At 43.0% G+C, this 27072-nt stretch overlaps 1 protein-coding gene and 1 long non-coding RNA gene across 2 annotated transcripts in view; one reads left to right on the top strand and one right to left on the bottom strand.

Moving 5' to 3' along the window:
- The window catches only part of LAMB1 (laminin subunit beta 1), an 84407-nt gene that overhangs the window by 45471 nt on the left and 11864 nt on the right, over positions 1 to 27072 (top strand). Inside the window, exons 15-26 of the mRNA XM_023183048.2 lie at positions 990 to 1148; positions 2399 to 2526; positions 2747 to 2870; positions 3426 to 3630; positions 4241 to 4384; positions 4595 to 4826; positions 7865 to 8028; positions 9406 to 9630; positions 10948 to 11162; positions 11861 to 11957; positions 23306 to 23675; positions 26384 to 26568. Coding sequence (XP_023038816.1) covers positions 990 to 1148; positions 2399 to 2526; positions 2747 to 2870; positions 3426 to 3630; positions 4241 to 4384; positions 4595 to 4826; positions 7865 to 8028; positions 9406 to 9630; positions 10948 to 11162; positions 11861 to 11957; positions 23306 to 23675; positions 26384 to 26568 — 2248 coding nt within the window. The remainder of the gene's footprint in view (positions 1 to 989; positions 1149 to 2398; positions 2527 to 2746; positions 2871 to 3425; positions 3631 to 4240; positions 4385 to 4594; positions 4827 to 7864; positions 8029 to 9405; positions 9631 to 10947; positions 11163 to 11860; positions 11958 to 23305; positions 23676 to 26383; positions 26569 to 27072) is intronic.
- Positions 10144 to 17661, bottom strand: LOC111520375. The gene is made up of 3 exons (XR_002724659.1): positions 16278 to 17661; positions 14635 to 14775; positions 10144 to 12026 (listed from the first exon to the last, which is right to left on the bottom strand). It is a non-coding gene; the product is annotated as an uncharacterized LOC111520375 (long non-coding RNA).

The following is a 27072-nucleotide window of genomic DNA, read 5'->3' as shown; positions in this document are numbered from 1 at the left end:
CCTCAACCTCTGCCTCCTGGGTTCAAGCGATTCTCCTGCCTCAGCTTCCCAAGTAGCTGGGATTACAGGCATGCACCACCACGCCTGGCTAATTTTGTATTTTTAGTAGAGACGGGGTTTCACCATGTTGGTCAGGCTGGTCTCGAACTCCCGACCTCAGGTAATCTGCCTGCTTTGGCCTCCCAAAGTGCTGGGATTACAGGCGTGAGCCATCATGCCTGGTGATAGTGAGATTTCTTAGATGGCTTCTGGCTTCCAAAAAGAGGAAACAAGCTGCCAAGTCTCTTAAAGCTTGGACTCAGAAGTCCTAGAAAGTTCCTCACGTTCTGTTGGTCACAAGTCACAAGGACAGCCCGGATTTGTGGAAAGGATAACATAGTTTGCACCTCTTGCTGGGTAAGGCCACACACGGATACATACAGATACATACAGGGAATGAAAGAGTTGATCACAGCCATTTCTGGATATGACCAACCACAGGTATTAAAAAATAACCCTGTAAACAGTTAATCAGAATTAACTCATCGGTTGTGAACATTCATTATCATATCAAGTTTCTTTACTTGAAAATGGAGCCTAAAACTAAGGCCAATATGAGAGACAGAAATCCACTAGATATTGGACTAACCTTGTGGAGAATCTGGGAAGCACCTTATGATTCCTAGACTTGCTTATAATGGCAGGTGTGATGTTCTCTTTTTTCCTTTATGCTTATTCTCCTGGTCGTATCAAATAAGGTATATCCCAAGCCTTTGAGTGCCATCTCCAGTGTCCCAACACTACTCCAACCACAAAACTAAAAAGAAACCAATTTCCTGTTTGGATATCAAAAACTTTTTACAATCTATTAGGGGAGATTTGACTATAAAAAATAGACATAAGGTAGCAACCGTTTTTGAATCTTTGGGTGACTTCGGGTTTCTTTGACTATTGAAAGTTATTGAATTCCATTTCAAATAAAGAATAACCATTTTTCGCCATGTCCTCAGGGGGTTAGCATAGTGGAGCGGCAGTACATCCAGGACCGGATTCCCTCCTGGACTGGAGCCGGCTTCGTCCGAGTGCCTGAAGGGGCTTATTTGGAGTTTTTCATTGATGACATACCATATTCCATGGAGTATGACATCCTAATTCGCTATGAGCCACAGGTAAAGAAACCACTCAGTGGACTGGTGGAGGAGGGAGGGGAGAAATCAGTAGAAAAATAGTACTTCCAATGGGTATTATATATAGGTGTGAAATATGGAGGTTGCATCAGAACAGATGAGATTCTGACAGTCTCACCTCCTCCATGGAAGTTAAAATGTACCATTTTCCTTCTTTCTTTCTTTCTTTCTTTATTATTATTATTATTATTATTATTATTTTTGAGTCTCACTGTGTTGCCCAGCCTAGAGTGCAGTGGTGCAATCTCGGCTCACTGCAACCTCCGCCTCCCGGGTTCAAGCAATTCTCTGCCTCAGCCTCCTGAGTAGCTGGGATTACAGGCATGCGCCACCATGCCCGGCTAATTTTTGTATTTTTAATAGAGATGGGGTTTCGCCATGTTGGCCAGGCTGATCTCGAACTCCTGACCTCAGGTGATTCGCCCGTCTCAGCCTCCCGAAGTGCTGGGATTATAGGCATGAGCTACCACACCCAGCCACAATGTACCATTTTCTTGAATCCAGTTTCTCAAACATAGTGATCTTTTGTGAGACACTCAATCTTGCTGAGGACTGAGGTGGTGATGAGGATGTACGAGATCCTCTCCTTCCCTCACAGCCTGGCTGTCCAGTGACAGACTGAAGCCCCGAATTGTAATGAAAGGCTGAAGGTGACAGTGCAACAGCAGAGAGATGCATGGTCCTAGAAGATGGGCATGCACCAGCCAGCCCGAGCCAGGGCTACCAAAATGTTTTCCTAGAGAATCAGAGCGAGGCCTTAAAGTGTGAATGGAATTGTGGAAAGCTGGCACAAAAGTAAGAAATAGTGTGAGTGGAAAAGAGAAGGGAGGGTTTTGTTTTTATTGAGAATCATTCCACATAGCTTGATGAGAGATATGGTTGGAGATGCTGTTGGCAAAAATACTTGGATTAGTAAAGGAATTTGGACTATAATATTCACAGGAAGCTATTGAAGCATTTCAAGCAGGGGATTTTCATTATCTGAGATGCTTTAAAGTGGACTGAAAGGGACATTGGGAAGAGGCAGAGAACAGTTGAGAGGTGTTTCAGCATCCAGGGTAGAAGGGATTTAGGCTGGAACCAGGGGGGTAGCAGATGTAGTAGTAGAGAGGAAAGGGAAAAGCAACTGTTTGTTTTCCATTTCAACTTGGCAATTGATTGATTTGGAGAGGTCTTTTTATAAACAGGCAGTGGTGGACTAACCATCTTTCATTGTTTGTTTCTTATTCTAGCTACCCGACCACTGGGAAAAAGCTGTCATCACAGTGCAGCGACCTGGAAAGATTCCACCCAGCAGCCGATGTGGTAATACCATCCCCGATGATGACAACCAGGTGGTGTCATTATCACCAGGCTCAAGGTCAGTGTGACAGTGGTTTGGCAGCTCAACAGACTTCATATGCAAATTAGTATTTTTCTAATATTTTGTGAGTTTTCAAGTCACCATTTCAGAGCCAGACGTTGACTGCTGACTTTTTTTCCTTTGGAATTATTGATGCAGAGCTTTGTTCTTAATTTTTATTTTTTGGATGCATGAAGGTTGACTTTCGTTGTTGTCTTTCTTTTTTGTTTGGGGGCAGATATGTCGTCCTTCCTCGGCCGGTGTGCTTTGAGAAGGGAACGAACTACACGGTGAGGTTGGAGCTGCCCCAATACACCTCCTCTGATAGCGACGTGGAGAGCCCCTACACGCTGATCGATTCTGTAAGTGTGAGATCGCTTCTGGCGTATGCAGGAAAACCTGGGCGGAAAGTGCCCAGCTGCTCCCAGGGTGTTTTGTTGAGGCATAATGCTGAGGCCAGCGCTTAAGCAGAATCATTCTTTCTTGCCTCCGAGGTCACTTTGCTTATACTTCACCCCATGGAAAGGATTTACTCCTTCTAAAAATATAAAATGTCTTTTTTAAAAAATAGTATTTCACTGGGCCTAGTGACTCACACCTGTAATCCCAACACTTTGTGATGCTGAGGCAGGAGGATCGTTTGAGGCCAGGAGTTCAAGACCAGCCTGGGCAACAAAGCAAGACCGCATCTCTAAAATAAAAATAGCATTTCAAAAGCCATCAAGCTGTGTAAAATATATCTAAAATTTCCTGCCAAGAGTATTTAGGAATAGGGAGGTTTATGCTTTATTTAATGAGTCTAATGATTTCTGTTCAAGGGTCAAAGAAGCATTTGGGTTTTTTCCATGTTTGCTTGCTTAAATCCATGCCATGGGGCACCACTGTAAGGATGTTTGGCTGTTCTCATTTCTTCACAGCTTGTTCTCATGCCATACTGTAAATCACTGGACATCTTCACCGTGGGAGGTTCAGGAGATGGGGTGGTCACCAACAGTGCCTGGGAAACCTTTCAGAGATACCGATGTCTAGAGAACAGCAGAAGCGTTGTGAAAACGCCGATGACAGATGTTTGCAGAAACATCATCTTTAGCATTTCTGCCCTGTTACACCACACAGGCCTGGGTAGGTATTGCTTGGCAGCTGCAGCAGCTGCTGTTTCTGGCTCTGAGTATACCTGGCACACGAAGTGCAGTGGAGTGCCCGCCCCGTAGCCCTGTGTTAGGTAGCACAAGGGAAATAGTGTCTCAGTTACAGTGTGTCTTTATCTTTTTAAGTAATATTTTAGCGATAGAGCACCACTGAAGGATGGAATCGATATTCAAGAAATATGCAAATAACAGGTGATCAGGGGAAAAGTCCATGAGGATAAAGCATTTCCATAAGCAGGGTAATGAGTGGGGAATGGAATCAGAGAAGCATCAAATGACTGAAATGTATGTTTTTCTCTTTGAAAGGTCAGATCATCCTCTGAAGGTCACTGGGCTTTGGTCTAATGTCCTGTGATATTTGAGCTTTGAAGGCAAGGGGAGAAAATGTTAATGACCTCCTGCCTAGAAAAACTGCTTTGATCTGCCAACTCTGCCTGCCTTTTCTTCCCTTCCACTCATCATAGGGATGATACTGCTTTAACCCAGAACTCTGAATAAACCAAAGTAGTAAAGGAGAAAGGATCAGGGAGAGCCTGTTGATATGCTGCTCTGTGTCATGGGTTCTGGCCTCTCTTTACCCACAGCTTGTGAATGCGACCCTCAGGGTTCATTGAGTTCCGTGTGTGATCCCAACGGAGGCCAGTGCCAGTGCCGGCCCAACGTGGTTGGAAGAACCTGCAACAGATGTGCACCTGGAACTTTTGGCTTTGGCCCCAGTGGATGCAAACGTAGGTTCCTCAAAAGTATTGTTATGTATTCATTCAGATTAACTCAGCCATCGTGGCAGGGTTCCATGGCTGCAGAGCCGATGCCTCCCTCCTGAAGTTGATCACACCAACCCATGAGCATTCTGAATTGGGAACAGGGTGCTTATAAAAGGGGCATGTTTCCATTGAATGAGTTTCTCAAGGCAGTTCCCTGTTTGCCTGTTTCTTTAGCTTGTGAGTGCCATCTACAAGGATCTGTCAATGCCTTCTGCAATCCTGTCACTGGCCAGTGCCACTGTTTCCAGGGAGTGTATGCTCGGCAGTGTGATCGGTGCTTACCTGGGCACTGGGGATTTCCAAGTTGCCAGCCCTGCCAGTGCAATGGCCACGCCGATGACTGCGACCCAGTGACGGGGGAGTGCTTGAACTGCCAGGACTACACCATGGGTCATAACTGTGAGAGGTATGCAGACGCTGAAAGTAAGGAGAATGCAATGATCTCTGGCTGAGCAGACAGCATCTTAGACCAGCCACAGAATTCATCTCCACCAGGTTTCAGCTCACTCATTTCTAACCACCTCATTATTTTTTAGGATCTTGTTTATTTATCTAGTATGTATTGAGTTTACATCCTCTAGGTGCCAGGCACCATTCTGGTGCTGGAGATACCGCAGAGAACAAAACTGACACGAATCTGTCCTCTTGGAGAGTCACCCTAGAGCTTACCATAGGGCTGTATAGAAATTCCGTCTGTCTCAGCAGATTCCGACTGAGGATGAGAGTTGTGAAATGCTCCTGCCTAATTTAGGCGAAAGGAGAAACTAATCCAAATGGGATTAGTCATTTTAAATAGCTTTGTTTTTCAGAACACTTTATGCAACCATAGTTTCCAGGAGACTCTATAAAACATGCCTAAGTAGATCTGTTCTCCAGTTAGCAAATGTCAGTTGAATAATCATTATGGATGTGCTAGATATATAGTAAGAAAAGGAGAATGTGCCTCCATAACATTAATAGGATAACTCAACAGATAAAAAATAGTCCATATGAAAAAATTACCTGCTGACTTACACTGTTCATTACTAATTAAGAAATGCAGACAGTACTGTTAGAAATGGCTTTTTGGGAGTAATAGTCCGCACCTTTTCACTGTGATAAATTTTCTCTCTTCCAACATCCATTCGCCCTGTAGAAGATACTCGTTTTTAAAAGTTACTCGTGAAACATTGCAGCAAGTGCTTCAGTCAGTGGTGAAGTTACTCATGAGACGAAAGAGAAATTGTTAGTGCAACACTAAGTATGTGATTAACTTTTGGCATGAAGATGTTCATGGAGGCAAACATGTGGCTCTCGGCTCAATGCTAGAACGGTATTCAAGAATAAAAATTATCCCTTCCAACCTTAAAATTGTGTTGTAAAAAGATAGCATGGACACAGTTATACAAGAGTGAAAGGAGGAAATTAATATATTGGGGTCATCTTTTTCTTTTCTGCCCTATTTTCCATTATTGTGTTTTCAAAGAGAGCTGGAGAATACGAGAGAAAGACATGAGAAAACCAGATTAACAGGGAGCAGAGAGAGGAGGGGTAACAGAGGTAAACAGCAAAGGGGGCTGCCACATGCTGATTCAGAATGAGCATTCACACTGCGGAATGCATTTGAACAAACATCATGTCAGAATGGCATAGTTGATATCTGTGACCAGCTTTGGATTTTATTTGTAAAGGGTTTTGAGAATGAGAAAGGGTGTGGGAGAAGGAAGATTTTTAATTTTAGGTTTGGGTGGCAAACACTTGATTTTAAGTATTTGGAATTCTACTATCTAGTTTGAGCCAGTTTCTCATCATTCTTTTTTCTCATTCCAAGATAATCACAGTTTCAATCCTGTGAATTTATAAAGAAACTCTACACTTAGATTGTTCCCAAGGGGAGGCAAGAAATGAACAATTTCTATCATGATGTATTTGGATTGCCTCCAAAAGACTTGAGAAATAAATTGAATTGGAAATTATTGGACCTCAGTTCCTGGCCCCATTCTGCTTCTAACTTGCTTTCTAACCTTGAGTGAGTTAGGATATCCAGCTTTAAAAAATTTTTTTTGAGATGGAGTTTCACTCTTGTTGCCCAGGCTGGAGTGCAATGGCACAATCTTGGCTCACCACAACCTCTGCCTCCCAGCTTCAAGCGATTCTTCTGCCTCAGCCTCCCAAGTAGCTGGGACTACAGGCTTTTTGTTGTTGTTGTTTGTTTGTTTTAAGATGGAGTCTCATTCTGTTACTCAGGCTGGAGTGCAATGGTGCAATATCAGCTCACTGCAACCTCCATCTCCCGGGTTCAAGCGATTCTCCTGCCTCAGCCTCCCAAGTAGCTGGGATTACAGGCACGTGCCACCATACCTGGCTAATTTTTTGTATTTTTAAGAGAGATGGGGTTTCACCATGTTGGCCAGGCTGGTCTCGAACTCCCAACCTCAGGTGATCCACCCACCTCAGCCTCCCAAAGTGCTGGGATGAGCCACTTTACAGGAGTGAGACACCGCACCTGGCCAGAATATCCAGCTTTTCATAAATAGAATAGGTTGGATTAGATTGTCTCCAAAGTTCCTTCAAGACGTTATGTTGAAGGAAACTAAAAAGTAACCTAATTACCATTCATCTTGACAAGCAGGCTAACATAGTAAAAGAATGTATTGCTAAAAGGACACTGAGTTCAACTTCTAGCTCATTATTTAACTAGTTGTATAAACTCTGAGGATCCTTTGACCTCCATGTATTTGTTATCTTTAAAGAGTGGGATTGATCACCTGAGGTCAGGAGTTTGAGACCAGCTTGACCAACATGGTGAAAGCCCGTCTCTACTAAAAATATAAAAATTAGGCTGGGTGTGGTGGCGCACCCCTGTAAAGTGGCTCATCCCAGCACTTTGGGAGGCTGAAGTGGGTGGATCACCTGAGGTTGGGAGTTCGAGACCAGCCTGGCCAACATGGTGAAACCCTGTCTCTACTAAAAATACAAAAATTAGCCAGGTGTGGTGGCGGATACCTGTAATCCCAGCTACTCGGGAGGCTGAGGCTGGAGAATCGCTTGAACCGGGAGGTGGAGGTTGCAGTGCGCTGAGATCGTGCCACTGCACTCCAGCCTGGCCACAGAGTGAGATTCCATCTAAAAAACAAAAGAAATTTAGCCGGGTGTGGTGGCATGTGCCTGTAGTCCCAGCTACTTGGGAGGCTGAGGCAGGAGAATCACTTGAACCCGGAAAATAGGTTGCACTGAGCTGAGATAGCGCCACTGCACTCCAGCCTGCGTGACAGAGCAAGACTTTGTCTCAAAAGAAAGAAAGAGAGAGAGAGAGAGAGAGAAAGAGAGAAAGAGAAAGAGAGAAAGAAAGAAAAAGTGAGTGGAGAAGAGTGTGCCCAAACAGAACAGTTTTCAAGACTTTCCTTGGAACAGGTTTCTTAGAACTGTGGGATCATGGCCTGCTCTCTTCTGTGACTGATGCAGATGCTTGGCTGGTTACTATGGTGACCCCATCATTGGGTCAGGAGATCATTGCCGCCCTTGCCCTTGCCCAGATGGTCCCGACAGTGGACGCCAGTTTGCCAGGAGCTGCTACCAAGATCCTGTTACTTTACAGCTTGCCTGTGTTTGTGATCCTGGATACATTGGTAAGTCGTGTGCAGACTTTGGGAGGTAAAGAGGGAGGAAAAGATGTCTTTATGAGTTCATTGTTAATGAGAAAAAAAGATGCAAAGTGAACCAATTAAGTCCACTTTTATAATCTTTAATTTAAAATTAAAGTTAGAAAAGATGCTCTTTTCCTATTTGACACATAGGGTAGGGTCAATTCATGAGTCTCTGATAAGAATGTTATAACACAAAGCAGAAGAGCAAGCTCGTGGAAATCTAGAAACCCTGTGGAACACTTTACTGTTATTAAACATTACAAAGATTAACTTACATTTTACTCCTGCCTTTCTTTATTCAGCTCCTAGCAAAAGTGTCTCAAAGCTGTGAGGTGACCATAGTGGTCAGAAGAAAGAAAAGAATATCATCCAGGGAATCACCAGATGGCCGAATATATTCTTCACTGTTATGATACTCACATTATCTATCAAGATTCAATTACTCTGGCTGGGTTGTAAAAAACTCCCTCTTATTTCATCCTTGAAGCCACTGTTACAAATACTACTTATGCTTATACGTAGCTCAGTAAATGTTTTTTTGCATATACTTTCAGCATCTCTTAGGGAAAGTGGTCATCATTAAAGATCTCATTTTTCAGGCTGCTCACAGAGGAGTGGTAACTTTTCAGTCTCTGAATTCTTGAATTAGGCCGTATGTGGTGGCTCATGCCTGTAGTTACAGCACTTTGGGAGGCTGAGGCAGGAGGATTGCTTGAGCCCAGGAGTTACAGACCAGCACGGGCAAGATGGCGAGACACCATCTCTCCAAAAAAAAAAAAAAAAAATTTACAAAATTAGTCAGGTGTAGTACTGCAAACCTGTAGTCCCAGCTGCTGGGAAAGCTGAGGCAGGAGAATTCCTAGAGCTCAGGAATTCAAGGCTGCAGTGAGCTATTATCATGTCACTGCATTCCAGCCTGGGTGATAAAGCAAGGCCCCATCTCTTAAAAAAATGCAATCCTTGGATTAGGATTTTAACATGAAGCTACACTTTACATTGTTTGTTAGTTTGCTCCTACCCTGTGTGCTCAGAAGCTAAAGTCCCATGTGCTAGGACCCTTCTCATAACTGTCCATACCCGCTGTGGCCTCTGAGGCAGCTGCAGCATTGTTAGAGGCTACAAAATATTAGATTGGCGCAAAAGTGACTGTGGTCTTTACCACTGAAAGTAATACTGCCTTCCCCTCACAATTCAAGCCTATTCTTCCCCCTTCGGATGTGATCACCCTGGGCTCTGTAAATCGCGCAGTGGAGATGAAGCACTGCCACGGTCAGCTGTCTCTAGGCGTGAGTGTTGGTGCACTGGGGAGCTTTTGGTCAATCAGCTAAACATCTTGTGCTTGGTTTTATCGGGTGACAGGTTCCAGATGTGACGACTGTGCCTCAGGATTCTTTGGCAATCCATCAGAAGTTGGGGGCTTGTGTCAGCCTTGCCAGTGTCACAACAACATTGACACGACAGACCCAGAAGCCTGTGACAAGGAGACCGGGAGGTGCCTCAAGTGCCTGTACCACACGGAAGGGGAACACTGTCAGTTCTGCCGGTTTGGATACTATGGTGATGCCCTCCGGCAGGACTGTCGAAGTAAGATAAACATTTATTCTGCCTGCTCCTTAGAATGACTCCCACCTTTTTTTTTTTTTTTTATCAGCAGATTTTATTCTTCCTGTATTTATTTCACTTGGGAAAACATTTGTTCCGAGAGGTAAAATTTCACTTTAAACTAAGGAAAGATGAGACCAAATTTTTTTTCTCTTTTACTTTTTCTTTTCTTTCCATTTTTTCTTTTTTTTTTTTTTTTTGAGACAGAGTCTCACTCTGTTGCCCAGGCTGGAGTGCAATGGCGTGATCTCAGCTTACTACAACCTCTGCCTCCCAAGTAGCTGGGATTACAGGGCCCACCACCACACCCAGCTAATTTTTGTATTTTTAATAGAGATGAGGTTTCACCATGTTGGTCATGTTGGTCTCGAACTCCTGACCTCAGGTGATCTACCCACCTCGGCCTTTCAAAGTGCTGGGATTACAGGCGTGAGGCATTGTGCCAGGCCATGTTTATTTTTTTCTTTACATCCACACTGTCTAGCAGGACTGAGGTCTCAAGATATGACTTGGTGCCTGGGAGAGATAACAGGAAAGAAAAACCATGTAGCTGTCCCCATGATAAATGGCATCCAGTAGAGGGTATTGATGGTATGCTTTGCCGATGAACTTGCTGGTTGGATGGACTTTGAAATCCTAAATACCCACTGTGGTCCCACCTTTTCTAGTTGCATTGATGGAATAGAGCCTTCCAGCTTAAGGAAGAGAAAGAAGTAGCATCTCTAACATTTCTCTTTTGGAACTCTTTATTTCTCTCTTACCAAGAGATCAACTAGCATTTCCTCCTGCTGCAGCTGCACAGCCCCCAGGCTCCTGGCTTTGTTTATACAAACGTGTGGAATGCTAGGGACCAGCAGGACTGGATTCCTTAAAGCCTTAGTAGCTTAAAGGGCTTTTACCTGCTATGTCTGACACGTTTATTACTGCTGTTCCCTGCCAAGAGTTTGAAATTATTAGATATCTCAATTTCCACTGGCATTTTTTTTTATTATTTTCAGTTAAACCTTCAATTTTAAAATGACTCACCAGCATCTTGTCAAATCTGTGTATTTTGAACATACTTTTAGGTGAAATGTATCACTGTGTGTATCTGGGAAATGTCAGAACTGTGTAAGACATGAGAACTTCTAAACAACAATAATTTTAGCTTTCTTTTTGAATCACCTCCATTTCTTTCCTTCTTTGCATTTCAAGGTCAGGATCTGAAGTGGGAACATCTTAGCGTTTAGATGTGGCTAACGTCTGCATGCCTGTGTATTTGGGAGTGTGACAATAAGTAAATGTGATGTTCTTTTTCAGAGTGTGTCTGTAATTACCTGGGCACCGTGCAAGAGCACTGTAACGGCTCTGACTGCCAGTGCGACAAAGCCACTGGTCAGTGCTTGTGTCTTCCTAATGTGATTGGGCAGAACTGTGATCGCTGTGCACCTAATACCTGGCAGCTGGCCAGTGGCACTGGCTGTGACCCATGCAACTGCAACGCTGCTCATTCCTTCGGGCCATCTTGCAATGAGGTGAGGGACTGCTGCTGGGGATGATGCCTTTATGAGCCCAGGGGTCAGCTTATGGTGACTTTGCCCCAGTTAGAGCAAGGCCCCAGGGCACATGGCTTGGCAAACACAGCGTGGCCTGGATCTCAGCCTTCATTTGTACCCCTTGGCTGGGTCCACATAACTGTGCACAGACTCCCCATCAGACACACCCATAGCATTTCAATAGAGGGTCCCAGCTGCAGATGCAGACTCACATAAGAATAGACAAGGGTGTGCTATTTCTCTTCTCTTCAGTACCTGGCCGCTGAAGCAGACTTTTTTTCTTAGCTTCTCAACTTGAAAGGAACCAATTAGCCATACCCAGCATTGTAAAAAGTGCTGTTGTTTCCTGACACATACTAAGGAGGACATACTCCCTAAGTCAGGCGAGTCAAAGGTGGCCCAGGATTGTGGCTGATCTGCGAGGATAAAAGTGAGGAAACAGGTAAATAAATAATAATATGCCACAGACCTTTCCAAGCCCTGTTGCAAAAGAGCAGTTAGATGTTGGCATGGGCTCTCGACACCTACGATCGAAGCGGGAGTCCCTTTTCCTAGTCAATGGAGACCTTCTCAGGTGAACAGTTCATTCCCACTTCTAACTGGCAGCTAGAAAAAAAAGATGACAACTGGCTTCTGGCCTGAAGCCTGCTTGACTAAGGTCTGTGTTCTGGCCACAGTTCACAGGGCAGTGCCAGTGCATGCCTGGGTTTGGAGGCCGCACCTGCAGCGAGTGCCAGGAACTCTTCTGGGGAGACCCTGATGTGGAGTGCCGAGGTGAGGTGCGGGCGTTCTCGCGTTGACTTCATCAGAGAGTGGAGGGAACGGGGTTTCTGCAAGAGCCTTCTGTAAATTATAAAACACAGTACAAATTAACGTGTCGATAAGAACCTGTATTTAATTGCAAAATAAATTAACACTGATTGTTTAAAAAACAATCTAACAAATCTAGCCCTGCCCATCAGTATAGGTAGTCAAGAGTGGATGTGCATACTCTCCCGGCCTCACACCCTGGGATAAAGTTTGTTTCTGTGTGTCTATAAGCAAGCGCACACACACACACACACACACACACACACACACACCATAAATACACACACAGCTGCTTTTTAAAATACTTTTAACCAAAGTGGGACCATATGAACCATGTTTGGCAAAGTGACTTTTTACCCCGCTCTGAACAGTATTTTGTGGCCAACTTCCTCGATGGCACAAGAAGAGGTAAATGGTTATCCTAGTAAGATCACTGAAGGCCGGGCACGGTGGCTCAAGCCTCTAATCCCAGCACTTTGGGAGGCCGAGACGGGCAGATCACGAGGTCAGGAGATTGAGACCATCCTGGCTAACATGGTAAAACCTCGTCTCTACTAAAAAATACAAAAAAAAACTAGCCGGGCGAGGTGGCGGGCGCCTGTAGTCCCAGCTACTCGGAAGGCTGAGGCAGGAGAATGGCGTAAACCTGGGAGTCGGAGCTTGCAGTGAGCTGAGATCCGGCCACTGCACTCCAGTCTGGGCGACAGAGCAAGACTCCGTCTCAAAAAAAAAAAAAAAGATCACTGGATTCATTGGATCAACTAGACTTTGCTGACAGTTTAAGCTCTTGGCATATGTGTGTAAGATAATATCCCCACTAGTGAAAACTGGAGGGCAATGTCATAGAGACTTCGTGCACAACAAAGGTATGTACGGTAGGGGCTCCAAGTCAGTTAAATGTGAATAAAGCCCAGATTTTCATCTAGGCTTATGTTAAAAAAAAAACAAAAAAAACTGACATTTTCTTACAAACAAAAACTTGTTAAAATTAAGTGAATCATAAGGATTGCTTGATTTTTATGGCATTGCAATTTTTTTGACCTGGAAAGTCATTTTTCAGATCTTAAAGTATTTATGGAAAAGATTGAACAGGCTGTTGCAACTCTGTTTTTATATTCTTTCTTTCCTACTTGATTTTCTTCCCTGTTTTTAATTGATCATTATGGATAAATATTTTCTGTAGTTTCTTATGTACTGTTTGGTATATATTTGTTGCACATCTGAAATTATAGGTCTCTGTTGGACTGTTAAATTTTTTTATGTTTTATTTTTTGAGATGAAGTCTCACTCTGTCACCCAGGCTGGAGTGCAGTGGCGCAATCTCAGCTCACTGCAACCTCTGCCTCCGGGTTCAAGCGATTCTCCTGCCTCAGCCTCCCAAATAGCTAGGATTACAGGCACACAACACCATGCCTGGCTAATTTTTGTATTTTTAGTAGAGACAGGGTTTCACCATGTTGGTCAGGCTGGTCTGGAACTCCTAACCTTATGATCCTCCCACCTTGGCCTCCCAAAGTGTTGGAATTACAGGTGTGAGCCACCGCGCCCGGCCAGGACTCTTAAATTTTTACAATGACTGTTTTGTTTTTTTGGACACAACTACAGCAAGAAATAATACAGATCTTCAAGTTGGCAACTCATTCAGTATCTCCTATAGAAGGTCAGGAACCTAGAAACTGTGTTCCTTCAGGGTGCATCTGTTCCTTAACAGCAGAGAAAGGTCAGCGGGCAAGATCAGAACAAATTGGATAGGATTTGAGTTTTAAGTCGATGCTTAGCCAGAAGGGTTTGTATGGACCTCTTAGATTACTGTTTGTTTCACAGTGGGGATAATGTTTGCTATGTCAATAAACAAGTACTTTTCTTTCATCATTCTCCAAATTTGGTTCTTAATGAGATCTGACATCCCCACTTCCATAAGAAGGTATTGAAATCCAGTGGACCAGTTTCTCCAAGATGTCTCTTGAAAGTAAAACTCTGCTTAAAATCTGGGTTTTCCAGGGCTGTAATCACTACTCTGTTAAATTCCTCAAACTTGTAATGCCCCAAAGCTTGATTTTTTCCAGATAATGGCTCTATCGTTGCTCATACCCTGATTCTGTCAGCATGTGTCATTGGCAAAATAGCTTTCTCTGCCAAAGCTTTCTGACCTTTGGCTCCATCTTAGCTTTGTTAGCAGGAAAGCCTGCTACCCAGAGTCAGAGTCAATCAGAGAGTTGTTCATGTGGCCCTTAGAACTTTACTCTTTACCCTTTTATCTTCTCTTTAAACTTTTGCCTCTAAATCTGCCAGGGAAATTGTGGCTTATAGGAACCTTGTCAATTTGTTTGGGTCAAAAGTTAGATCCTGTTTTAGAAACTCTGCAAAGAGTAAGATTCATGGCATCATTGTTCGCCAACTTCTTTGTTCATTTTATCCAGAAGAAAGGTCAGCTCGTTAGGTAAGAAACTTTTCATCAGGAAAAGCAAACAAGCAATAAAAAACAGAAACGAAGTATTCTGCAAATACACCTGGTTTGTTTAAAGAGAATGTATTGAAACTGGATATGTCTGTTCCTTTTTGCTTTTCCCTTTAGCATTTCCTTTTTTTCTGTAAGATAATCATAGATAATCATAGTTAATGGAGGAACTACAAAGATCACCTGGCTTTATGGTTTGCCCATTGTGTTGGCTGATCCCAGTGGCACAAGGGCAGCAGGGATGCAGACAGATGAAGAGATCCCATAGCAGAGTGTAGGTCCTGGAGCCAGGCTGCCTGCATTCACTTCAAGCAATTGGTACTCCTGTATTAGAAGAAAACAAAGTCCCTTCTCATCTCCCCCACCCAGTATACTCCTCTTTTTACTCAGCTTCATAGGAATCTTTCCAATCCTCTCTGCATTTATATGTATGTATCATTCATATTTGTGACCCTAATACTGACACTCAGTCAGCTTACACCAGCAAGAAAAAGTTGGTTTCAAGCCCTCCGGAAGTATTAGAAGCTCCAAGTGAGCACAAGTGAAAACATCCTAAGAGATACTTCCAGGTTCTAGATCTAGGTGTTCCATTTTCCCCTTGTTTTCCCACTACATTGTCATCTCTCCAACCTTATCTTTAGGTTGTTTTTTTTTTTTTTTTTTCATGGAAGACCAGAAATCCTCTTTCCCCAAAGTGTTAAAATACGGGGTGAAGGCAGCTGACCTCATTGCAAACTTTGGCAATTCAAAGTTATAAAATGTTAGCTGGGCACGGTGGCTGACACCTGTAATCCCAGCACTTTGGGAGGCCAAGGCAGGAGGATCACTTGAGGTCAGGAGTTCAAGACCAGCCTGACTAACATGGTGAAACCCCAACTCTACTAGAAATACAAAAATTAATCAGGCGTGGTGGCGCACACCTATAATCCTGGCTACTCGGGAGGCGGAGGCATAAGAATCATGTGAACCCAGGAGGCAGAGGTTGCAGTGAGCAGAGATCATGCCATTACACTCCAGCCTGGGTGACACAGCAAGACTCTGTGTCAAAAAAAAAAAAAAAGATATAAAATGTTGGGGCATCTTTCTTTGGGGTGTTAAAGTAGACACTATCCCTCCTTTGTGCCCACAGTGGCTGAGCTGGGGTGGGGACATCTGGAAATTTGGGAGGAGGGGAGTATTTTTGGTCATCACCATAATGGGGGTCGTTGCTATAGGCACTAGGTATGCAGGAGCCAAGGATAATAAATGTCCCACAGTGCTTAAAGCAGTCTGTCAGACAGAGAAAGTGTTGGATCCTCAATGCTTTTGGCAGTCTTTTTGCTCATAACCTACAAAGCACCCATAAAGAGTGAGAATTGATTTGAGTGGACAATGGGGGACTGATTCATGGCCATCTAGGGGCCTGGTGCATACAGGGTGGCAACAGGAGTAGGACCAATGTGGCCTGTGAAGGCAGGGGCCAAGATGCAGAGGCAGACAAGGCTCATGGTTCTGTTTGTGCTGGAATGCATTCACGAATAGAAACAGGAGGACAGGGGCTTTCTGAAGCGATGGGCCCAGAAATCAGCAGGGGCAAGAAGAGGTGTCATTCAAAATTAGATGGAACTATGCAAAAAGAACATCAGCTCTTTTCTCCAATTATGTAATTGCTTGACAAATATGTTTTCAGTTGAATTGGTTTGTTAGAGGGTATAAATTTAGACTTTCTGGTGCCAACTAGCTAACAATACACTTATAGAAAGATTTAAGTCCTAGCTAAGTATTCCCCTTATGGAAAAAAAGAACATAGTTATATAAAAGACAAATGAGTTGAGCCTCCAACTTACAGATTGTTGAATGTTCCTATTGTCCAGGCGGGTTGGGGATGTTGGCCAATCGTGCCAAGCCTGAACAAGCCCACCACTGTGCTGGGATGGAGAGGGAATCTCATCCACCCACCATGAACGTGCCGGAGAAAACAGCCTGGAGCGCTGCATTGTCCTCCTCAGGAGTCCAAGGGTCACAGGAGGAATCTTTCTGTTGATTCATAGACAGCAAAAAGGAAGGGTAAATTTTCCATTTGGGGCCTCTGGCTCTTGGAAAAGGGCAGTGTCTCTAAACCCAGGCAAACTGTAAATGTGGGGCATACTCAAGAGGCTTTGGGTAGTGGCCACTTCCCCACCATGCTTGTTTCTCATTTCGTGTTTTTTTAGTAGAAAAACACAGTGTGTTCTTTTGCCCAGACATTAATCTTTAGAATGCCTGTATTTTCTAATGTTGGGATTTCTTTCACAACCACCCACCTTACTATTTCCATTGTGACTCAGAAAATCAGACTTCATTCGATTCTTTGGAGACCTATAAATTCTGTTGAAGTAGAGTGAAGTCTTGTCTTACATAATCCTAATTACAGAATGTGTCCTCAGAAGTGGTAGGCTAGACCAGAACTGGGCAGACCACAGGCAGAGGCCAAATCCAGCCCCCTGCCCATAGTGGTTAATAAAGTTTTATACCCACTTGTTTATGTATTTTCCCTGGCTGCTTGTGGACAGCAATGTCACAGTCAAGTCATCATGACAGAGACAGAATGGCCTGAAAGCTGGAAAGATTTACTATTTCAACTTTTACATTAAAACTTGATGATCCCTGTGCTAGACAGGCAGCTCATTTCTGCAGATGAAATTATATTCATCCCCCAACTTTCATTCCAAAATTGAAGTTATATTACTGAGGTCAAAAAGGGAAAAGGATAGAAGAGAATGTCAGAAAAAAGAAAATCCCATATAAGAGATAAAAATTATTTAAATTGCCCTTGCTTTTAGTAAATAGAAATGCCTGAAGTATAAGTAAACTTCTCGGCATTGCAGCAGATCCTGGAGTCCCATGTTGCTTTGAGGCAAGGTCCATGGCAGAAGAGAACCCCATTACCTGAATCTTAGGGTGTAGCACTTTCTCTGTCCCAAGGCAAATTTAAGTTTCCAACAGAAAGGAGGATAATAAGCCCAACACTGAGTGACCAATGGTGTGGAGTGAGGAGTGGACACAGAGAGAACAGCTGATACTGTTCTGCCACTTGCAGGCTATGTGGGGACATGAGGTACATAAAATGAAGTAAAAACATAGCAGAAAGTAATTGGCACAAACTTTTAATTGTCAGAAGAAGATCAGTAGTAACTGGAGTCATTAGGGAAGGGTTTGCAGAAAAGATTAGCTCTAGTGGCCATCTACAGAGAATGTGCTGAGTGCCAAGCACTTTTAGGCATATTATGTAAGTATTCTTAATTTTATCCTTGCAACAAACAACCTATGGGGGTATCATCCCCATTTCACAGTTGACTAATCTCCGACTCAGAGAGGTTAAGGGATTTGCCCAAAGGCTTATCCCGAGTGAGGAAAGAACTGGGATCTGAAGCCAGGCCTATGTGGTCTCCTGTCCCAGCTCTTTCCACAAGCCTGGGGGCTACTCGTTGACAGTTGCTATTGAGAGAGGAAATTGTCATCCTAGCTAAAGGACAATACGGCTGTGGGAAGTGCCCTCAGGAAACAGGCTTAGCTGGAGAGTCATAGAGAGATTTGGTTTCACCAGACTGTGCGAAGCCTTCAGTGGCAGGCCATTGAGGGTAGACTTCGTTCATTGGGCACAGGAAGGTCTGGAGGAGCAGAGGGAAGGATGTAAAGGAAGCAGGCAATATAGGTCTATGTGATAAATGGGTACATAGACTATTTCCCATTCTGGCATTGACTTGCTAGTGTTTTCCTCTGGGCCTTCATATCTTGAAAATCAGTACAACAGCTTTCATTTACCTACCTCTTAAAAATTATGTTTGAAATGATAAGAAAACTTAGTAAAAATAGAGGAAGCCTACTGACCATAGAACAGAGAGTGTATTCACAGATGAAAGTCGAATTATTACGGCTTGTTAAAATGATTATCTTATTTAAAAAATACTTTTTATTATTTGTTCATCTTAAAGATTAGGCAACAACTTTTGCTACATATGCCCTCCTTTCCAAGAGAAAGTTTCTGATTCTCTGCCAAGTAATTCCATTTCTTAAAGTAAGGCTGTGCTTTATCCAGGTCATTTGGATTCTGATTCCTTTCTCTTAAGAGAGAAGAAACCCCACTGGACCTCGTCAGCGGCAGCCTGAATAGTCAGTTCACAGGTTTTCAGATCCTGGTGGGTGTGTGAAATGATGGGAGAATCTCCTCCATACATTAGTCTATGAAGTTTTACTAACTTGTCAAGTGTGAACTGACCTTTCCGCTTCAGCCACGTGAGTGTGGGAGTTTCACTGAAAATATTTTTGAAGTGGAGGGGGTCTTTTTAAAAGGTTGTAAAATGTGGGCCTTCTGGTGCCTGCCTCTTAGGTGATCCCGAGAGAAGCAATTCTGGAAATTCAATAGCCAGGGAGGGAAGCACATGACCAGGGGCTTCAGCTTGAAATCAAAACCAGGTGCATTTGAGACTAGTTATTTGGTGCCCTTCCCGGAGAGTCAGGACCAACTTTTTCAATAATGAGACTGCAATCCAGTCATCTGTGAGACTTGATGGTTTACTTTTCAGTTGGGAGAAAGGAATGTTGGTCAGCTGGGCTGAACTGGTGGTTGACTTCTGGAGAGAGCCGAAGCTCTGCTGGCTCATTGGAACTCTTGCCCAGGCTAATTTCCCTTGGCCAAATAAAGAGGGAAGCCTTATCTGCCTTTAAAGTCTTTCAGGGTTGGGCTCTTTTCCCCGTAAAGATGCCTGTGACAGAATGGGAGCGAGACATGCCTTTAGCAATGAAATAAATGCAAAATAATCAGAGAAATTAAAAATAAATCAACATATGCATACATCCCTTGCCCCAAGCATGAATCCAGCAAAAACCTAATATTTAGGACTGAATAAAGGTGTACCTTTGCATCATCTATGGGAAATAAATAATTGTCTAAGCAAACTACAAGCAATATGCAGCTCTGCCTCAATTGTGTGAAGCCTAAGGGAGATAGGGGTGAGTAGACCCCAGAGGGCTGCCTCCCCCTGACCAGTGGCTGAGCCCTGCAGGGCAAGGGCAGACAATGTAGTTTTATTACAAATGGCATCACTTCTTCCTCTGTTATGTAAGTCCTGAGATTTGTGCATCAGCCTACATTGGTGAACTTCCAAAGTCGTGATTCTGCTCCAGCGCCACCCTTTGAAGGTATCTCTTTCTCCACACACAGACACACATACATACACACACACACACACACATGCTCTTTTTTTCTCTAACATACAGAAGGCGGGCAGAAACAGCTGGGAAAGTAACAGTCAGTGCTCCACAAAACAGGGTCTCATGACTCTAAACATCAGTATCTCCTGGGAACTTAGAAACAAAAATAATTCTGGGCCCCACCCAGACCTACTAAATCAGAATGGGGGGATGGGAGGAGAGTGGAGAAGCAATCTGTTTTTTAATGAACCTTCCAGGTGATTCTGATACCTACCCAAGTTTGAGAGCTGAGGATCCAGGTGACTCGGGTAACGTTTAGCTTTCTGGAAGATGACTAAATTTTACCAAATGATAATGGAAATCTATTTCTAAAATCTAAACAACATAAACTCTTTTTTTTTATTATTATTATACTTTAAGTTCTAGGGTACATGTGCATAACATGCAGGTTTGTTACACATGTATACTTGTGGCATGTTGGTGTGCTGCACCCATCAACTCGTCAGCACCCATCAATTCATCATTTATATCACGTATAACTCCCCAATGCAATCCCTCCCCCCAACATAAACTCTTAAGGTACTAAATTCTTTAAGTTATTTGTAACTTATCTAAGTTCTTCCTAATCTCAGAAATTGATTAATGTAGTGGTTTTCCCAAGCCTTTCTCATTATTTCTCTGGGGTGTCATTGGCATTGACCTCCACTAAGAAAAGATCTCACAGCCAAATGACTTTGGCATACAACTGGATAAAAACAATGTAAAACAAGTTTTTCCTGCAGAACTCTTCTGAGTCTATAATATGCTGACACTTGTTTTTAATATTCAAGATAAAGATACAGAATTTTTCATAATGGGATACTTTTTTCAAGGAACACATCATAGAACTGATGGTCTATGGATCACCATTAAAGTTATCCATGGTTTGCCTGAGCAGCTTCCTGATTCATTATGAGAATATTCCCCAAACAAGAAAAATGAAACATACCTTAAGTGCCTGGAAAGGATCTGTTTTTTGAAAAACATACACCCAAGTTTTACTTTTGAAATCCTAAGGTCTTGGTTTTGAAAACCCCAGGCACTAAGGAAATTACATGTTTTAAAATCCTAAAGGTTGAAGAATATTCTAAACTTCAAATTTTGGAATAATCATGTTTTTTTGGCAAATACATATAAACATATGGCCAGAACATATGTTTTTCCCCTTTATCCAATGGAAATATGACCAAGCATCACTCTTAGCAGAAGACTACCAGACACTTATACGGACACAAAAAGCGATAATAAAAATGATTTATTTATTGAATGCTTGCTATAGACCAGATGCTCTTCTAAGCACTTTGTAATTATTTTATTTCGAAAGCAGTCCTGTAGTTATAATCATTACCTCTTCTTACAGATGTGGAAGACGTGACTCAGTTTCCTAATTACCCAGGGTCACATAACAGGTGTGGAGAAGGCAGGATTTACACCCTCAGTCTACAGTTCATGCTCTTAACCACAATGCTGTCCTCCTCAAACCTGCCACTCAAGAGCTTGGAATGTAGGGGGAGAACAAAGGCAATAAGAAGATAAAGTAGCAATACAAGGTGGGATGTGGTGAGGGCCAAATGAATGGGCCACAAACACATCTCTGGGTTGAAAGGATGGTGATGTCATAGCAGATCTCAGGACCCTCAGTATAACTGGTTCTGGGAGATGTTCCGTTAGAAAGTTTTTCAGAGGAAGGCTGGGTGCAGTGGCTCACGCCTGTAATCCCAGCACTTCGGGAGGCCAAGGTGGGCGTATCACGAGGTCAAGAGATCGAGACCATCCTGGCCAACATGGTGAAACCCCGTCTCTACTTACAATACAAAAATTAGCTGGGTGTGGTGGCGCATGCCTGTAGTCCCAGCTACTCAGGAGGTGGAGGCAGGAGAATAGCTTGAACCCAGGAAGTGGAGGTTGGAGTGAGCCGAGATCGTGCCATTGCACTCTAGCCTGGGCGACACAGCGAGACTCTGTTCTGCAAAAAAAGGAAGTTTTTCAGAGGCAAATCACAGCTATTGGCCCAAGATTTTATAAAGATATCTGAGAAAAGGCCACAGGCAGGGGCTCACGCCTGTAATCCCAGCACTTTGGGAGGCCGAGGCAGGCAGATCACCTGAGGTCGGGAGTTCCAGACCAGCTTAACCAACATGGAGAAACCCCGTCTCTAATTTAAAAAAAAAAAACACAATTAGCTGGGTGTGGTGGCGCATGCCTGTAATCCCAGCTATTCGGGAGGCTGAGGCAGCAGGAGAATTGCTTGAACCCAGGAGGTGGAGGTTGCAGTGAGCCGAGATTGTGCCATTGCACTCCAGCCTGGGCAACAAGACCACAAAAAAAAAAAAAAAAAAAAAAAAAAATCTGAGAAAGCATGAATCTGTTGTGCTTTGCCACACTTGACATTGCACTTCAGGAGGATTATTTTCTGTTATAAAGGTATGTAAGTGTCTTTGCAAGCCTAGACTAAAATAAGGTTAGGGCTTCATTTGGCAAAGACGTTTGAATTCTGATTGCATGTTAACCCTGGGTCCGATGCTGAAAAAGGAAAAATTGTTTAAGATGTGCCTCTGCCCTTGGAGTCCACAATCCAGTCAGAGAAATAAGATAGTATATTACTTTATGTATTCCTACCTTTTGCCAGAATGGGTGGAAACCCAGTGATAAGATGTTAGTATAAGGCCTTTTGTTACTTAAACCTTATATAAATACTTTTAAATGTCAGATGTTGATATAAAAATGATTTGGTCACCTGAAACTTGGGAATCTAAGCCAGGGTTCAAGGGCACAGCCATTGTGCTAAGTAATCTCAGCCACAGCTACTGGCCAAGAACAGATTTTGTCCTGTATGGCATGTGATTTTACCCTATGCCATTTGGCTTTGCATAAGGTGCCAACCCTATTGGGTCTGTGAGAGGCTGAGACTGTATGGCTCCCAAGATCCCTGCTTGTAGTACTGGCAGTGGTCATCACAATGGCAGACACCCCCAAGTTAGATTATACTTATTAAAAGCCTTTAAACTGGATACTTAGAATTCCTTTGGGTTTTGTTTTGTTTTGATCATGTTTATTGCATTTCATCAAATATGTTTTGTTGCGAGATAGAGTCGGGTATGTTAGGAGCTGCTCATTTGTGATGTATCTGATGCCAGGTGGCATGTTAGCAGGATGTAACCTGGATTGTTTGTACAGACACGGTATGTAGGGAAATCCTAGTAAGGGGGAGGCAAAGGCAGAACGGAGGTGAAGAGTACAGACTCCAGAGTTGCAAAGAACTGAATCAGAGTCCTGGCGTGGCCTTTCCCTTGCAGTGAGACTTGAGGCATGTTACGTAATCTCTCTGATCTCTCAGTTCCCACATCTGTGAAATAGTGATTATTATAACACCTATCCCATGGGGTTATTGTGAGAGTTAAATGGGGTCATTCATGTAAAACATTTCTGTTTAAAGTATTATTACTGCTAAGGAGTTAGCAACCACTGAAGTCACGCATGTGCTACAGGAAGCTGCTACAGTCTCTACCTGAGCTGCTGGTCAGTTGTCATCGATGGCTGACACCTTCCCATTTTCACAGTGAAATGAGGATTCTAAATGGCACATCTTGTCACTGAGGTTCATGATCAAGTAGATCAGCTAGCATTGCTTCTTCCCTTCTAGCCTGTGACTGTGACCCCAGGGGCATTGAGACGCCACAGTGTGACCAGTCCACGGGCCAGTGTGTCTGCGTGGAGGGTGTTGAGGGTCCACGCTGTGACAAGTGCACGCGAGGGTACTCGGGGGTCTTCCCTGACTGCACACCCTGCCACCAGTGCTTTGCTCTTTGGGACGTGATCATTGCTGAGCTGACCAACAGGACACACAGATTCCTGGAGAAAGCCAAGGCCTTGAAGATCAGTGGTGTGATCGGGCCTTACCGTGAGACTGTGGACTCAGTGGAGAGGAAAGTCAGCGAGATAAAAGACATCCTGGCGCAGAGCCCTGCAGCAGAGCCACTGAAAAACATTGGGAATCTCTTTGAGGAAGCAGAGTAAGTAGTTAATGAGCGAGAGGAATAACTCACAATATTTTTTCAGCTTTATGAATAAACAGCAAAGATTTCCTGGCATGGTGCTTCCATCAGGAGGTTTGGTTAGTCCTGTGGGTGAAAACAGATTCTGAGCCATTTATTTTCCAGCAGTCTTGACTGGGCATTTGGGTGAGTGAATGTTGGCACATCCCTGGGGACCAGCCTTCTGGAGGCTGCAGTACAGAACATGCAAGCATTATACTCAGTGCTCCTCCTTGCAAATCATGTTCTAAGTCAGTAAAATGGGAGGCATGCTGGATTTAGAAGACAAAGATCCATAATTGAGTCTTGGGTCTGATGCTAGGCTTGTGAACTTGGTTGACTCAGTTCCTGAGCCTGTATTTTCTCTCCTGTGGAGAAGGGGTAGGATAATATACGCCATTACCTTATGCAGTAATGAAATGATTGATATATAAAATGACAACAGGATTGCAAAAAACTATAAATTGTTAAGTATTGATACTATGGGGGAAATTCCATTACCTCAAGTAAGACTTCTTACTTCAAGTTTTTTCTGTTTCTCTGCCATTAGTCCACCAGACCAGTGCTTCATTCATCTAGTTATAACAGCCGCTCTATACTGAAAGTCCTCATCCCACCCCTTCTCTGGGTAATTTCCCCTCTGATTGGACAGTGTTTGTTAGTGGAAGCCTAGAGAATTGAGCTGAGTGATGCTGAACTTCTCAAGGATCATTTTTCTACCCTTTCTCCCAGCCTCCCCTCTCTTGCCCCTAAACATCTCAATTCCTTTTGCCAAATTATTTTTTGCCAAAAAGGAACCCCCAAAACAGCACAATAAAACCTAAGTGCTAAAGGACAAAAACAGGAAAGGGTATGAGGCATCTGTGCTTCCCTAGATGCTATGGTTTCACTGCAGACTTACCATCTAGGCCTGAGGGGACCACTTCACAGTTAAATCCTGAACACTGAGGTGTTTATATTACGAAATGACAGTAACATTTTGTGTGTGATGAGACTTTAATCAGCATCTCTAAGAAGCCAGAGGGACTTTTCATCTCATACCATACATGAGTAGCAGAAGACAGCTGACATTAGCTCAAGCAACTTGAAGGAAGTCCTTCCTAGACCTAGATTTAAAGTAATTGGACCTTGATGTCAAGCCTCGGGTTTTATGCCCAAGACCATGTAGCTGGCCAGAGTGTTAGGAAATGTCTGATGCAGGGCGACAATGCATTTAATGAGGCATTTTACCTCACTGAAAAGACTAAGCCTCCTAATGTGCAGAGATCACAGTTTTGGCAGGCCGTGGTCCGAATGCAAGCCCATTTAGGAAATGATTCTTGGCCTGGGTCTTACGCACCTCTGGGAGGAGAAAAAATCTGGTGTCCTTTGAGAGCCTGCCAGAAGAGAGAATACATTCCCAAAACAGCTCTGTTTCTACCCTCACTATTCATTTAACCAGACAGATTGTAATAATCACAGGAAAACTAGTTCCATTACTCTTTTTTCAACATACTATCCAAGGATACATGTTTTAGGAACCAAAGTGGCCTTATTTTAAAATATGATGTTAGATTTGCTTGTTTTAAAAAACTGTATCATTTTATGAGAACTGAGAAGAAATGAAAGCCTTCTGTGAGTCAAATAATAAAAGCAAAGCACTGAAAAAAGAAACTATGTATATTATCCTCAGGGAAAAGGCATTGAAATGTAATTTAATCTACCATTTCAAACGATCCCTTTAATTACTTTTTGAGTTGGGTTATGGTTTTATCTCAGCCTTACATGTCATTTTTCTAATGGCTCCCAACCTTTTAGCATCTTTACATTTTCCTGGTTTTTTATACTATTATATCCCCAAGGAGACAATTATATTCAATTAGGTGAACCAATAATACCCAGAGGTAAAGTCTGCTCAGATATTACTTTATTTACGATACACATACAACCCCACCCACACCCACCTGGAGCACACTCCCACATGCACACACATGCCCACATACACCTATGGACACAGTAATACACAAACAGATGTCAAAAGTACGGCCTTGTAGGTTTGAAAGTACAGAACAAAATGCAGTTTAGATTCCAAATTAAATATCGTGAAAGCTAAATGTTCTCATTTCATTCTTGGGAGATGCTGTTTTCTTTTAAAAAATAAAAAGGCTGTTGGTAGAAGGAGGAGGCTCCTCTCATGGAGGAGAGGAGTATATGAAAGCTGATACAGCTGGCTCCTGTTGTCTTTGTGGTGGGCTATAGGGCTTCCTCTCTGCATGTTCCATCTTGAAGGAGATAGGCTTAGGGAAGAATGTTTTGGGCTGGTGGCTGGGAGGCCTAACTGTATACCAGAGTCATTTATGTCTTGAGTTTTTATGATTGTAAGGGCTTGAAGCTGCCTGCGAATGGAGCCGGAACTCCACACTCTGACCTGTGCTCCTGTTACAGCAGAAATTTGGAATCCCTTAAATGGCTTGTCTGCTGCAACTCAGCTGAGTGGTACTTCTGTGTTTCTCTTAAGTCTGAACAAAGAAAAATTGTCAGATTTAATACAATCTTTTATAAGGAAAATAAAACTAGCACTTAGAAAGAGATGAAATGTTACAAATTACTGAATTGGTTTGAAATTAGTAATGGATACATTACTAGTAGAAAATATGAAATGTAAAAGTCCTCCTTGGGTTTATGTAAGCTTAACTTTCTCTTTACAGGAAACTGATTAAAGATGTTACAGAAATGATGGCTCAAGTAGAAGTGAAATTATCTGACACAACTTCCCAAAGCAACAGCACAGCCAAAGAACTGGATTCTCTACAGACAGAAGCGGAAAGCCTAGACAACACTGTGAAAGAACTTGCTGAACAACTGGAATTTATCAAAAACTCAGATATTCGGGGTGAGCATTTTTTGGTGCAAATACTCAGTCCCAGACAATGAATTTAACAATATGTCTAACCTTTTAATATAGCAATTTTGGGAAAAAAAAATTGTTTTCTAATAAATTTTAAAACTGCTCATCCAGTTTCTGGCACAAATGAGGATCAAAGTCCCCATTTTACAAATGTGGGACTTGGGCACAGAGAACCTAAGGGACACAGCAAAGGTCTCACAGAGTGAATGGCAATAGTTGTATCAGAATGGTATCCATTTCCTGATTTTTTTTCCCTCCAGTTAGTAGTTTAATCCCCTGGCCTTTTCTTGGAAGGGGGTTCTTTTGAATACTTAAGGTATTAATACTTCTGCAAATCCTTTCACATTCAAGAATGCTGCTTGGTCAGAAAAAAATTTTTGCAAATCATTGTATCATAGACCATATAGGATCCTCAGCAAAAAGTGAAAGAATGTAGAAATATGTTACATCATACTATCCAACTATCCATACTGTTGTATGCATGATTGC

This window comes from Piliocolobus tephrosceles, chromosome 8, assembly GCF_002776525.5.
Source record: "Piliocolobus tephrosceles isolate RC106 chromosome 8, ASM277652v3, whole genome shotgun sequence".
Classification (NCBI taxonomy): Eukaryota; Metazoa; Chordata; class Mammalia; order Primates; family Cercopithecidae; genus Piliocolobus; species Piliocolobus tephrosceles.
Note: the sequence above shows the minus strand (reverse complement) of the source record. Positions and strands in the feature narration are given on the sequence as shown.